The 14,521-nt window shown below is 39.7% G+C and overlaps 1 protein-coding gene across 2 annotated transcripts in view; it reads left to right on the top strand.

Annotated features, from left to right (window-relative positions):
* The window catches only part of CTNNA1 (catenin alpha 1), a 222,853-nt gene extending 212,274 nt beyond the window's left edge, over positions 1-10,579 (top strand). For both annotated transcript variants that reach the window (XM_032795619.2, XM_075068058.1), the window contains exons 17-18: positions 5,321-5,455; positions 9,366-10,579. In XM_032795619.2, coding sequence (XP_032651510.1) covers positions 5,321-5,455; positions 9,366-9,653 — 423 coding nt within the window. In that variant the 3' untranslated portion in view covers positions 9,654-10,579. The remainder of the gene's footprint in view (positions 1-5,320; positions 5,456-9,365) is intronic.
* The last annotated feature ends 3,942 nt before the right edge of the window (positions 10,580-14,521 follow it).

Below are 14,521 nucleotides of genomic sequence, written 5' to 3'. Positions count from 1 at the left end.
GATGAAAAGCCATCATGTGCTCTCACAACAAATAGACATCTAAACTCTTTAAATGCATATTTTGGATTATTTTGATTGGAAAAGTTGTTTTTTAAAAAAATTGACAGGTATCTTCAGGAGATGGGGAGACAAGCAGTTGGTGACAGTCATAGTGACAAGACTAACTTTTTTCAAACCCTATATTCTTCAAAACTTTCAGCTTATATATTTCATTGAGTCTGCTTGCATACTCATAGGCCTTGGCTGCACTTGCAGCTGCATGTAGGGTATGTGTAACTACATATGGCAGGGAAAGGCTTCAGCAGCGGGAACACTCCGTTTTTGTCACCTAGGCTGTGCCTCTCCATCTATGCTACTATTATACCCATGTGTGTATATTGGCTTTGCTCTACGTGCCACCATAAGTGTGGATGTATCTATAGAAACAGGTGCAGTAATCTGTTAATGCAGAACTATTTGACAATCACAGAAGACTTGCAATACAGCCATTTCAATGGAGTGTTAATGCCTTCATATGCCAAGAACAGGAACTGAACTAAGGGGTGCACTGTCATGTTGTGTTAACCACATGTCACTAGGTGAATTGGGGCCCTCATGTTAATGTGTCAGGAAATCCTAACTCCTGCTCTCAGATAGTTTTATCGCTTTTATGGCCTCAAAGGAAATGTGCTATTATCTAAGGTATTTCAAGTCAGCTGAAAAGTGTCTAGCTTCAGATTTTCCCAAGGGGTTTCATCTTTCACTCAAAATATCAGGATATTTTTGAATGACGGAAATATTAGTAAGTTGCAAATACCTCAAGAAATTGAAATGATTGCAGCACAATGGAGGTTCTCATAAAATTCATTCTCCTGTCTCTACAAGAACACTTACAAATCATTCTGACAGTATTTCTATTGCTTCCAGTCTTTGATAGTTGTAAGAGGTACATCAATTGCCAATTTGTGAAATCAGTGAAGTAGTAGGGAAAGCTTATGCATTTCCCCAGCTTTCCAATAAAGTAATAGCAGCCTCTCCTAGCACACTTATGTTAAGCAAGATTTTGATTATGCCTAATGCTCACACAATGTAAGGCTGCTTTTGGGAAAATGTATTCTGACGCAGGATTAGTACTTTCTCATTTGACTGCTGCTGTTGTGTGTGGCCAAAATGATTATCCAGTAGCAATAAAAAAATTTCGTCTTACAGGTTTTGTAACTGCATGATGAAAAACTCATGTATTATGCATGTAGTGGAATTTGCTCTCTGGGCCACTGGCACAGTGTCAAGGTATAACCCACAAAAATTACAATGTTCAGATTCTAAAATGGGGTGGTTATGTTGGAAAGGAAAATGGCTCTGCCTGCCAACTTGAACCTATCAATAGCTTTCTGTTAGTAAGCAAATTCCAATGGAGAAGCCTTGTTTTCTTTAAGAAAGTTTGGTTCCATTTCTTAGGAGATCTTGTAAAAATGTGAACACATTTTTACTGCGTGATGTTTTTGTCAGGTGTCAGTCTGTATCATTAGCAATCCTGTATTTGAGTTTTAACAGCCAAATTTTGTTATACTTTTCTAAGTGCCTCAGCAAGTTTTCCAGTTTTGAGCTATTGGAGGCCAACTGATGAATGTGAATGACATTGACTTCCTCTAACAGTCACAGAGATGGTTACCTCCTTGTTGGGAGCCATATCACAGCAGATTAATGCTCCATCTAGTGAGAGACAGGATACTCGACAATGGCCAGTACAAGATCCTTTGGAGGGAGCTGCAAAAAATGTCATGGGAGTTAAGAATAACTTGCTCATAGCGGCTATTTCTTCCTGACCCCCCAATCAGTTAATGACTAATTTATGCAGTGAAACATTACTTAATTTTATTTCTTTCCCAAGTTAATTGACTGATAAAGAAGTGTTTATTTTTTAGCAGTTTTAAATGTTGCCTTTTAGTTTAATTAAACATCCTTGTCATAACATGAAGGGGCAACGATACATTGGGTGCTCCTATTTAATCTTCTTGATACTATTCCTTATCTTGTATACCTTCATCATGCTCCCTTTCATTCATCGTATTCTGTGAACTAAACATTCTTGGAACAAACTTCCCATCCCCACCCCCAGATCTGCAATTAGCTTTTAGAAATAGAATGACCAGAACTGAACACAGTTTTCCGGGTGGTGATGATCTATTAGTCTGTATGGTGGAATAACACCATAATACATTATTTTCTATCCCATTCCTTATGCAGCTGAACAATATTTTCTTTCTTTAGCATTGCACAGCATGCAGCAGCCCTCATTCATTGAGCTATCCATAGTGAGGCCAATGTCTATTTCCTTAATTTAGAACTCAATAAAATGCCCAAGTAGTTCAAATTATTCCTTCCAATATGCAATGTTTTGTAGTTGTGGGGCAGGTGAATGCCACCTAGAAGAATCCAGTTCTGTTTCTGCTTCTGTCAGAGACTTCGTATGTGCCACTGGACAAATCACTTAAACCAACCGTTTCACAGGTGGCTACTAGTTATGTGTTCCTCATTTTCTTGGTGCCTATCCTGAAAATCAGGCTCAAGGTGTCTTAAAAAATGACACTCACAGCTACAACTGAAGTCAGTGGAACCTATGGCTACTCAGCAGCTCTGATAGCAAGGCAGTGTAATCTGAAGGAATGTTCAGTGGTAGGAGTCAAGAAGTCCTGATTTCTAATCTAGGCTCAAGCACTGATTCTGTCTAACACTGGGCAAGTCATTTAGTCTTCCTCTTTCTCCATCTGTTGTCGGTTGTTGGCTGTGTGTGTTCTCTTTGCATGCTGCACTGGCTCTGGCAGATAGCCCATACAGCAGACTTGGATCAAACTGCCCGGGAAGACCATAGACTCTATTCAGTGGCAAAGGCACTTGGCCAGGTTTATTGCCCAAAAAGCATGGTATTAGTGCCCTATACATGCTACAAGTACACTTAATACATGTATGCCCATCACAATGAACTTGACTCAGTGAGTGGCAGGATTTTCCGCTCCCCCTCTCAGCCAGACACCTCTCTTTTATACATTGTTACAAACAAGTTACCTATTGCCCCTCTGGTGGGGTTAGTTACCACCCTTTACTTTGTACATGTTGGTTTGATCAAAACATCTGTAGCCGTTACCCTGTTATCCTAACCTTGTCCTTAGGAAGGGTCAGTGTGTCCTGTATCATGTTAGTTGAGTGAGTTTACACCATAACCTTGTACTTGGGTGTTCTGGCACGATTCTTCTGGAATGTATTTATGTGAATACATAGTGCTTAGGAGTGCTTGTGTTTTTGAAATGCCAGCCCTGTTCTTGCCAAGTTCATGTATCAGATAGTGAACCTGAAAGCAGGCATCTGCCTTGTAACAGGGCCTGACTCTTGCTAACTTTGCTTAATATCAGCAAGGCCTGACTTTTGGTCACTTTAATTCAGGCCCCAGGCCTCATACCAGGCCCCATGCTTCAAGCTCTCTTTCTACTACAAGTGCGTAGCTGCCTACCTTCCAGGAAGTGGAGGATTAATTGTCTGTAGCGTGCTTTATATGTTGAGTGCTATAAAAATGCTAAATGCTCTGGAAGATGCAGGTCTTTAGGTGACTGACTGTAGCCAAACTTGAGTAACTTAGCACCCAGAACTAGTGGAGACACCTGTTGATGTTGGGCTTACTCTCTGTTGGCCTCAGTATACAAAACATTTTAATTTTGTCATTTGATAACTCTTGAGTGCTCAATCCTGCAACCTTAACGTCCTTTCAGTACCAATACTCCAGTACTGGTACTAAACTTTGTGACCCTTTCCTGCTAACCTTTTGCCATGTTGAAAACTGACCATTCTTTCTTTGTTCTGTGTTCCTTTATCTAGTTGCTAACATGACAGGATGTTAATTCTCACCCTGTGACATGGTTTTCTTACCAGCCTCTCTTGAGGGACTTTGTTAAAACTTTTTGATGTTCCAGATTGTCAGCTGGTTATCCTTTATCCACTATTTTATTGACACACACAAAGAACTCTAATAGGTTAGAGAGAGACACTTTTATTTGCAGAAGCTATTCTAATTAGCTGTGCTACTGCCATTTTTAAAGATAACTACAATACATGCTAAACTCCAGTCTTCCTATACACTAGGTGATTGTGCATATACCATCTTCATCTCAAATGTGAAAGCATATTGTGGACTGTGACTGCCACTTGGATGGGCTCCTCTGTTTTTGATATGGGAATGAGGCTGAGAAACACCAGAGCACTTGACTCTTTAAGGTCATTCAGCATATTACCACCTTATTCTATCAGGGGAGCATGTTCTCCTTCCACAGTACATCACAAGAGCTGAACAAATGGCTTCTCTACTGCAGTACTGTGCCCAATAGTCAGTTTATTACACAGCTAAAAAATGTATATCTGTGTGGTTTAATGCAATAGCATTTGCTGAAGCACTTTCACACCTTCGCAGGAATTGAGTTACCACACTGATAAGAGGTTTGAGGTAGTCAGGACTACATATTTGTTCTTTTGGAGATACTACGTAAGAGGAATTACAGGGGTCATTATTCACTAATGCAAGCATTTCATTTAAAATGAAAGATCAGCATCCGAGGCAAAGACATTACTCTTGATTAAGAGTTACAAGTAGGATTTACAAATGCTAACTTGAGGTCCTAGGATGCAGAGTGCTGTATCAGTGCTTCACAAATACAGCTTCAGTATCCATGTGGTGTGCAGATACTACCTGTTAGCAAAAAAGGCTAGGAGATTTGCCCAAGATCACACAGCAAGACTAGTGGAAGAGCAGATGAGAACATGAAAGCCTTGTCTCCCAATGCCAGTGTTTGAGAATACATTTTGATTGCACAGTGGATTTACCATCTATTACAAGTCAATGACTTCTCATCCTACAATCTCAACATTTAGCAGATACTAATATTTAATAACTTCTAAATGAAAATTTTGCTGCTGCTTAACTTAGGCTTAAATAAGGGGTTTGAACTCAAATGCAAGAAATTCTTCAGAATTATCATTTGCCTTACATCACTAGAATCATTGTGTGGAGTTAGTGGTATGTCAGAACTGTTGTACAGCTATTACAGATGTGTATTCCATTCTTAATATTGTCACTCATTACTGCACTGTTTCTTTCTTCACTTTTTTCATACCATTTGTCAGTGAAAGTAGATGACTGGATGCCTATAAATACATACATTGAGTGTATTCATCATGATAGATACATAGCTGAACAAGTTAAGCTTCTTTTGGATTTACGGGTGTCAGGGTAGTTAGTTCTAAAAATAGTATTCCTGCTTTTCAAAATTCTGAAATAACAATTTTCTATTTTCAGTGCCCAGATTCTGCCTGCAAACAAGACCTTCTAGCCTATCTACAGCGTATTGCTTTATACTGCCATCAGTTGAACATCTGTAGCAAAGTTAAGGCAGAAGTTCAAAACCTTGGAGGAGAACTGGTGGTCTCTGGGGTATGTAAGATCTGATATTTCCATTTCATGTTTTTCTTTCTAGGTTGAATAGTTTTCCCAGTTTAAGCTTTTGTGTTAAAGGCCTATAGATAAAGTGAAAGGCACAGGGGTTTATGTCCAAACTTTAAACCCTTGTAAATATTGTAACTGCCTCTACTTGAAGGCAGAATCAGCATCTTAATAATCTTCAAACTGCCTTTCAGCTTTCATTACTAGCCAATACCCTCAGCAAGACGTTTCACTATAAATTTGTAATGTTCTACCACTTTTTCCATAGGCTATTGATTTTACATATAGTGGGATAAAATTATGCTGATTAAAATGATTTAATGTATATTTCTTAATCTACCCCATGTTCATAGAGACTTTGAACAGGATAGACATGTAATTATCTAGGAGTATTTATTTCAAAATAACTATGCCCTGAAGTTAAACTTTTTTTAGTTGCTCCACTATATGATGACAGCTGAAAGCTATTGTAAGGCTAACCTCATTCCTTACTCTGGACATCAATTTAGCAAATGCATTCTTGTCTTCATTGAACTTCAGATTTTTTTCTCACTGAGAAGAATCTACATGCTCTAGGTTACGTAGGAGAGAAACAGCTACATTTATGAAATCTTCTGCCACGTTCTAACTTGTTTATAATAGTCACTTATGTTCTAATTGAGTGAAGTCAACGATGATGCTGGGGAGTTAATACAGGATTTAGTCTATGAAGGGACAAAAGGGATTGGTAACACAGTACTAACAGCTGAGTCATTAGAAATCAATTTAAAATCTGATCTTTCCTAAGGTGTTTCATATACTCGAAATCTTTGTACAGTTTCTCATTTGTGCAAGTATCTCGTACAATTTCTCACTTTACTGCTTTTTGCACTGACAAGTGGCTGCTGTAAGGAGTATAGGAATAGTGAGTGTTGCATAATAGCTGAGAAAAATGGGAAACCAAATGTAATTGAAACAGTTCTGGCTGTGTAACATACTTTTACATAATGTTAACTTCTTTATGCCAGAGAGATTTCTCTGCCACCCTCTCACTACTGGCAGCAGGACATGCTCAAACTGCCAGAAGTGAGGAACTGAGTGATAAGATGCAGCAGAACATGTGTTGCTATGTATCTGTGGTGCATGGCTGTCGTCTGTGAGACTGAAGGCATTGTGGTGTCAAAATACTAGATATGTCATTATACAAGAATGTGCTCTAGGGTTTTACTGGTGATTATAAAATTCCTTTTTAATTTACATCTTCAGACATAAATTAGTCCATATCAGTAGGCTAGTATCTTTACTACAGTCTCTTTTCATTGAATAAGAACGTGGCTAAATGTTCCCAACACTTTTTGGCCCCTAGCAGATTATTGGATGAAAATCTGTGCTGTAAAAGAAAGTCCACTGCTTCCCATTGAATTGGGCACTCTGTCTTTAAAAATAAATATTAACAATTTGTATTCTGAACTAAATATATGCACACAATTCCATAGCAAGAATTTGGCAAAGCATCACTGAGCAACTAGAATGAACTATGGCAAAGAGAATCCAGGCAGGAAAATTCAGGAATTTAGCGGTTTCCCTCCCACGTGTTTTGCATAATTTTGCAGATTTCTTCACAGTTGGAAAATTCTGTAAAGAGCAGTGAAGATAAAAATATATTTTCCAAATTGATGGTCAAGTTAAGGAAAGCAGGTTGGTTTGATTGAACGGAAGTGAGCACACCAGGCCATTCAGATCTGGTCACTAGCTACCAAATTGCGAGCACCCTGGGGAGAGGGTTCTCTTAATCTGTAAATCATCAAGCACATTGGAGCTATATAAATCATAGGAGGAGCCTGAAGTACTTATACCGCTTCTGGATCATGCAGGCTAAAAACTGCTTCAGATCATTCTAGGACCTACAACAAGTAGTTTTTTGAATTTTTATTTTAAAAAAAGGACACAGATCCTGGGAACAGCAGACCTTCTGGAAGAGAAATGGCCATTTTGCAGTTAGCAGCTCTCTGAAACAATCAACTCAGTGAATCTGCAGCTCGGCTTAGAACCCAAGTGCTGAAACCTGCTTCCTATGCAGTTTATTATCCTAAAATGTCTTGAGTTCTAGGGAGGAAATACTTGATCTGTGAACTCGGAGTGCCCCTTACATGTGCTTGATGCAGCTGGCAAGTCTATGCGATGTGATCGTCACATTAGTGAATGGTTAGGTCTCTTTCAAAGCCAGGAAACAATCTTTTTTCCAGAGACTCCAAGAATTGCTTAGTGGGTGCACTGGTTTGTTGGCAAAGCAGCCAATAAGCAGTTTAACTAGAATGAAAAGGAAGCGCACAGTGCAACTGCACAACCCCAAGACTGGCTGTGCCAACCAGTTCTTTAAAAATGTAGTAGTTTACCAAGAGGTGAAAACATCAGCTTAAGTTTAGTAGTGCTGTAGGCTGCCAAAAGGCAACAAGTAGTATGACACCTGCTTAATACCCAGGCTTTCAGTTAGAACAGAAATTTTAACAAAATCAAAGGTCACTAAAGATCAGTAACATGGTCTACAGCCTGTTCTGAGTGTCCCAATCAATCTGACTGTTAGTTTGCCATGGGGGTTATGCATGTGAACTCTCAAGTGTATGTAGCTATTCCTTTTGTTATATGTATGGGCACTCGTGGCAATAAAGTAGACTTAAATATGTTGTTTTAAAATGACAGTGAGTTGTTATGATAGTACAAGCATACGCTGCATAGTGTTAGGCTCAAAGTAGACTCCTAGAATTGGAGAGGATAAACCATTATTTCAGCAAGACTGTGTGGTATTGGTCTGTCTTGATGCACAGAGTCTTCATGCCCTAGATCATACTCAGACATTTGCTCGCTTCCTCCCCTAGTTCAGCTCTCATCTGCCCCACTGTCTGCTTTCTCCATTGCACGTTCTTCCTTCTGCCTCTGCTTGCCATAAATGCAGTTCCTTCAGACTGCCTCTTCCTTTCAACTTCTCTTTAAAAAGGACTTTGGCATGAGCAACAGAGGAGTTGAGTTCCATTCCTCCCCTTAAGTTCTCCTTTTTTTTCCATAATAAAAATTCTAGGTAAATAAACTACATTTGGGTGCCCAAATTACAGCCCAAAGGCAGCTTCTGTCTATTACCAGTAATATGAAGATACATCCAGCAGAAACCTGAGATCCTAGCATGTAATCCCTTCATGCCATACCTGTCTGAACTGCAGCATTGCTTGTGGGCATCTCTGGTCTCTGTAAACCACAACCCCATATGAAAGAGGAGAACAGCTGACATAATCTGCTCAATTTTGTGCAAATTAGGTGTGGCCCTCTACTCCACTGGGTTCATCTATACACTGGTAATTTGGCAGGAGCTAAAGTTCGGTCTCCCAGAGTATAATTTTACTCTTCGTCTTTTCCTTACTCTGAAAGAACTGTTTTCTCTAATGCAGCTTTCCTCACTTTAATCCTGCTTGCATGGACTTCATCACTGACTGAAACTGCTTAATAGTACCTTCCTCTTAATGTGATTTTAATATGCCAGTGTGACTTAAATATTTCAGTCAGCAATTTAAGATATCATCATAGCTATAATACACTTAAGTGAAGTGGAAGCTGCTGTGATAGGGCAGCTCAAGACTGACAGCAAACAGCCAAGTACAAATATTTTCAATAGTCATAAATATGAAAAAGGCACCATTGAGTGCACAGAAATACTGCTCATTCATTTGATGGTATGAGTCAGAAAACATAGCATCATTGTGGGAAATCCTGCTGAGGGTTCCTTTAATAAGAGGATGAACTACCTTAAAATATTCTAAAAATTCTAGGGTCACAAAGCTTCTGAAACATCTTGGGTTTGCTTAGTTCTTGCAGTGCGTAGCAGGGCATGGGCATTGCTAAAAACAGATGATGATGATTATATCTATTGTAGGTGGACAGTGCTATGTCTCTGATCCAAGCTGCAAAGAACCTGATGAATGCAGTGGTGCAAACTGTGAAGGCTTCCTATGTGGCATCTACTAAATATCAAAAGTCTCAAGGAATGGCTTCCCTGAACCTTCCTGCTGTGTCTTGGAAAATGAAGGCTCCAGAGAAGAAACCTCTGGTCAAGAGAGAGAAGCAGGATGAAACTCAAACCAAAATCAAAAGAGCATCCCAGAAGAAGCATGTTAATCCTGTGCAGGCTCTCAGCGAGTTCAAGGCAATGGAGAGTATTTAAAGAGAAGTTTTTCCTTCAGACCACTACTGCTACTTCCAGAACTTTACTTTTAATATTCTATGGATTTCAAAAGTTTACTATTCATTAAAATGTATTTACTTAATATAATTTGGATAACTTTGTTTAGATTACATGGGGAAATACTCAAATTTATAAATCCTATCAGTACAACCTCAGTCTGCAAATGTTTTAATGTTAGGTTGCTTTTAGACTTCAGGGGCATATTTCTAGATGACAGTTATTTTTTATAACTCTGCTAAACTAAAATATATCCTATAACCAAAGAATCTTACACTAATCATTAACCTTCGTAGTTGGATCATGTTACGCCTTTCAATGACTGCAGTTTTACATTGTGATCAAGAAGAAAACATCACTCAAAAGAGAGAATTAAATTACTAATGGATGCACTAGTGTATTCACACATGGTATGTGTAGGGGATAAACTTTGTGTTTAGAGTATGAGGATAGCAGGTGCTAGCTGTGCTGCTTATACAATAAGGCAGCAGTGAAAAAAGATCTGGGAAAGTAATATGCTGTGACACACTTTTCTAACCTGAGTGGGTTTGATTTTTCTTTTTTAATTTGGAATAGAGCTTTTTGTTGCATTTGTTTTAAAATTGCTGTTTTCCAAGACACTACTTGAGCTGTGGGTATTAGAGCTATTTGACAGAAAATGGTGAGTCATGCCTATTAAAGCATCTTGAAGGTAAAGTATTTTGTGGTTACTTTGCAGTAGGCCTTTTTGTTAAGGGTTTTTCATGTATGTCTCTCCAGGAGGAGAACCCATAAGAAATTCAGAGAAACATATAATGCATCATGGAGGAAACTGATTACTTTTTTTTGACACAAAATGAGAATTTTAATGGTTGGTTACAAATTACTGATGTACTTTGCCGCAGGACACTAATAAAGTTGCTTTATCAGCTGGTGTGTTGTCGTGCTGTACATTTAGCATTTTTTCCCTCCACCATTCAAATGCAAATTTATCATTGTACTCATTTCTGATAATTGCAATGCATCCTGCCTTGGGCTTGCAAAGAAATCCAGCAAATAGTGTTTATTCAGGCCACAATTTAGACTTTACGTTATTTGTGATAACTTTAGCTACAAGGTATAATTTTGCTGTCTTATTTAAATTTTATGAATATTTTTTTAAAAAATTAGTGAATTGTACAGGTCAAAGTTTGCTGTATTTAAAAGCACACTTTTTAAAAGGGAAAATGACCTGTTCTGGATTTAATCATTTTGATGGTAATTAAATTTTACAGAGCCAGTCATTGCTGTGTTAAGAAGATATGACTTGATTTGACTTGATCAACTTAGCAATTTACTACGCTTTTTAAAATAAATCAGACTTAAAATATATTCACGGTATTGCTACTACAGTACAATATGCTGGTCAGAATAAACATTTACATCACTCATATAAGGTTTCTGTAAGGATAGTTTTGCTAAATTTACTCTGTTTTCCAAGCAGATTATATCTTGTCCTCATCAGTATAAGTGTACTATCTGTATTATGTAAGAGCTTTTGTGCTACCCTACAAATGCTCTGCATTTATAGATACTACAGGCAAAATGGATCCATTTTTAAAAGATGACTCAAAGTATGCCGGAGGCACTGGCATTCAAGGGTTAATGAGCTAGTTTCTTTGCACACAATGTTGAAAGTCATTTTTGTTCCTAGGGTTAAAATAACATTATTTTAAAGGTTATCTGCCCTAGGCTGTTCGATGACTCTCACCAAAATAAGCACGTTACTTTAGTGTTAAAAAAAAATCTGATTAGCTAAAAAAAACCCTATATCTTTAGATGTGCAGCAAAATTAAAGTAGTAATCTTTATTTTTATTTAAAAGTTGGCTAGCTATTGTATTTTGTATTCAGAACGTATAAGTCATTAAGGTAGCAACAAATTACAATATAGCCACAATTGATTTAAATATAATTTGAAAATCCAAATCAAATGCCATGAAGCCAAATTTAGCAAGAGACTGAACTAGTCCTTCGTGGGGAAGATCAAAACAAGCTAGAATAGTTTAAAGGTTACACCTCGCAGACAGGCAGGGATTTCTCAGGCAGAGGATGGAGGAGAGAACTCAACTGTTGTTGAAGTTAGTGTAGGGGTGACTTCTTGGGGGGAAGAGACTATGAAAACTGGAGGGCAATTTAGAACTGAATAAGGATTGGAATCTGAATGCTTTTGTGGCTAGGGCATGACTTCCAGGCCTGTTTTTAGAAATCGATACTCAGCACTGACAATCCCAGCAGTATCATGGGGACTGTGCCATCTGCTGCCTGAGGGCTTCTGCAGAAGCAGTGTGGGCCTCTAGCCAGTAGAGGCTGTTACATTGAGCAGTTGTCGAAGCAGGTTCGGAACTGCCTCTCTCCGTGCCTCAGCTGCATCCCCAGCGGCTAGAGAGCAGAGGAGGGAGCCAGCCATTACCAGCTGTGCAACGATGGAGTGAGGCCTACGAAGAGACAGGATATGGCCTGTGTGCTCCACTTCACAAGAAGATGAGTTGCCTCCAAGAAGTGGGACTTTCCGTCCTCCCCATGGAACATGGTAGAGGAATGTAGTAGATCAGTGTCTACCAATTGCCCTGTCGAACTCCCTCCTAAAAAATAAAGGTGAGGGCAGGTAGGGAGGTGTCTTTTGCAGGAGGGGCATGGTGGATTACAGGATTTTATACAAACCTCAGAACTTCCAAACCTCTTGAAGCCCCAAAAGCAGCAGAGAATCCTGTGGCACCTTATAGACTAACAAACGTTTTGGATCATGAGCTTTCGTGGGTGAATACTCACTTCATCAGACGCAGGAGTATTCACCCACGAAAGCTCACGCTCCAAAACGTCTGTTAGTCTATAAGGTGCCACAGGATTCTCTGCTGCTTTTACAGATCCAGACTAACACGGCTGCCCCTCTGATACTTGAAGCCCCAAGTTAGTCTAGAATCTACGATTCTCGATCATAAGCACATACTTCTGATTCCTTGGGAACTAGTAGCTTTCACGATCCTGGCTCGTTTGAAGGATCGTTCTTGGAAATTTTCCTCACTCCCTAAAGTAGAGAAATCTGAGGGGGCCGAATGGCTTCCTGCAATGTGTGCTGAGGACCTGTAGCAATCTGGAGGCCCACCAAAGAGATCTGGATCATATAAAGCTCTAATAGTGAAGGTAAGAGGCTGAGGCAAGGAAAAGATTTTAGCAGACCTGGAGTAAAGTGAAACTTTCCTCGGCCTTCTTCCTAGAGGTAGAAGACGAGGGAGAAAGGGAAAACTTTGAAGTGAAGAAAGACACGAAGTGGAGGTATGTGATAAAATGGAAGAACCAACTTTTCTAGTTTCTAAAGCTGTTTGCCTTTGAGCTTGTGAGTACCTACACCTATCAGCTGCCTCTGCAGTAGCTGTGAGTCCATGAAGTGCCAGATGTCAGCAAGGCTTTTCCAGTTGGCCAACAGCTCATTGGAACAGAGGAGTAGATCAATGTGGGGATTCATCCTCCATTAGAAGCCAATGGAGACCAGCTGAAGGATTATAATGGGGCCTACTGGAGCTTTCTGTTTGGAGGGCAATTTAGAATTGAATGGGGATAGGAATTGAGCAAGTGCCAGTGTGGACAGGTTTGGATTCCACTAGTCCTATTTCTATCAGGACTGTCCCAGGTTTTACAAACCCAGGTTCAGCATTAACAATTCCAGCAGTGTTGGTCTGCACTAACCTCTTTATACTACTGTGGAGCTCCAGACATTGATGGGAGGAGAGACACAGCCCCTATAAAGTTAGTTTCCTGTACTCTGAGGCCAAGGCCCTATGTATATGATTCTGGCTGGGCATTGCCGTGGTGAGTATTAATATCTGTCTGAGAATTGTGGCCTGTAATAGATCAGTGGTTTAGCTCTGCAGTAGCATAATCCTCCAGCAATGTCCCGGTTTTGGTTGATCTTGAATGCAAGCTCTTCACATATCTTATGGGACAAGAATGGAGGTGAGCCCTGTTCAGGTAGTGTAGTCTGTTCTTTTAAAGGGCTCAGACAGCATGGTGATGTGGTGCCTCATGAGCACATTCATTCCTGGTTGCAGGATTTACAGTGTGGAACTAGCCAACTGCATAACCAGTGGCCTGCCGTTAAAATCTGATGCATATCTTCTTTCCGAGAGAGCTGCTTCATATGCTGTAGTCTATTCAACCATGTTATCTAAGGCAGGGCTGATGACTCTTCTTAGCGTATGCACAGCGTGCTTCGGGTGGCATGTAACCGGGAGTCATCACTGAATTTTGACACAAGCAACATTATCTCAGTGGATGGTGCATGTGAGTAGGAGTTTTGTGAGGTCCTGGTCCCAGCTGTGCTATTGAATGGCTGCATGACCTTTGGTAAGCCACTTTATCTTTGCACCTCTGTCCCCAAATTTAAAATGGAGATAATGATCCCTTCGCTACATAAGGCTACATGCTTAAATAGACATGACTTTTCTAAAGAACAGGTCAATTAAATTGAAGTATTCTCACTGGTTGTGAGAGAAAAAACGTGGAAGTAAGGAGATGACTTTGTTTAATATTGCATTTAATCTGGTTTTCAATTTTCGTTTTGGGATAAACAGCTAAATGTTTTGTTTACAAAGACTTTGCTCTCGTATGGTCACTGATCACCCTAATGAGCCTCGTCTAAACATAAATGGCCACCGGCTTCACAAAGATCTGTGGTTTTTAATCGATTTAGTTAAGCCAGTGCAAATTTCTGTGCAGTGTGGCAAATTGCCGGTACTGTTCTGCTGGGTCTCACGCTTTCTCTTCTCTGGGGTAGGTTCAGGGCGCTATTGCTTGCCTCTGAACCAGTTCTTAATCATTCCCCTAGTGTCCTTGG

The sequence above is a fragment of the Chelonoidis abingdonii genome, chromosome 7, assembly GCF_003597395.2.
Source record: "Chelonoidis abingdonii isolate Lonesome George chromosome 7, CheloAbing_2.0, whole genome shotgun sequence".
Taxonomy (NCBI): domain Eukaryota; kingdom Metazoa; phylum Chordata; order Testudines; family Testudinidae; genus Chelonoidis; species Chelonoidis abingdonii.
This window is presented reverse-complemented; position numbering and strand designations above follow the sequence as displayed.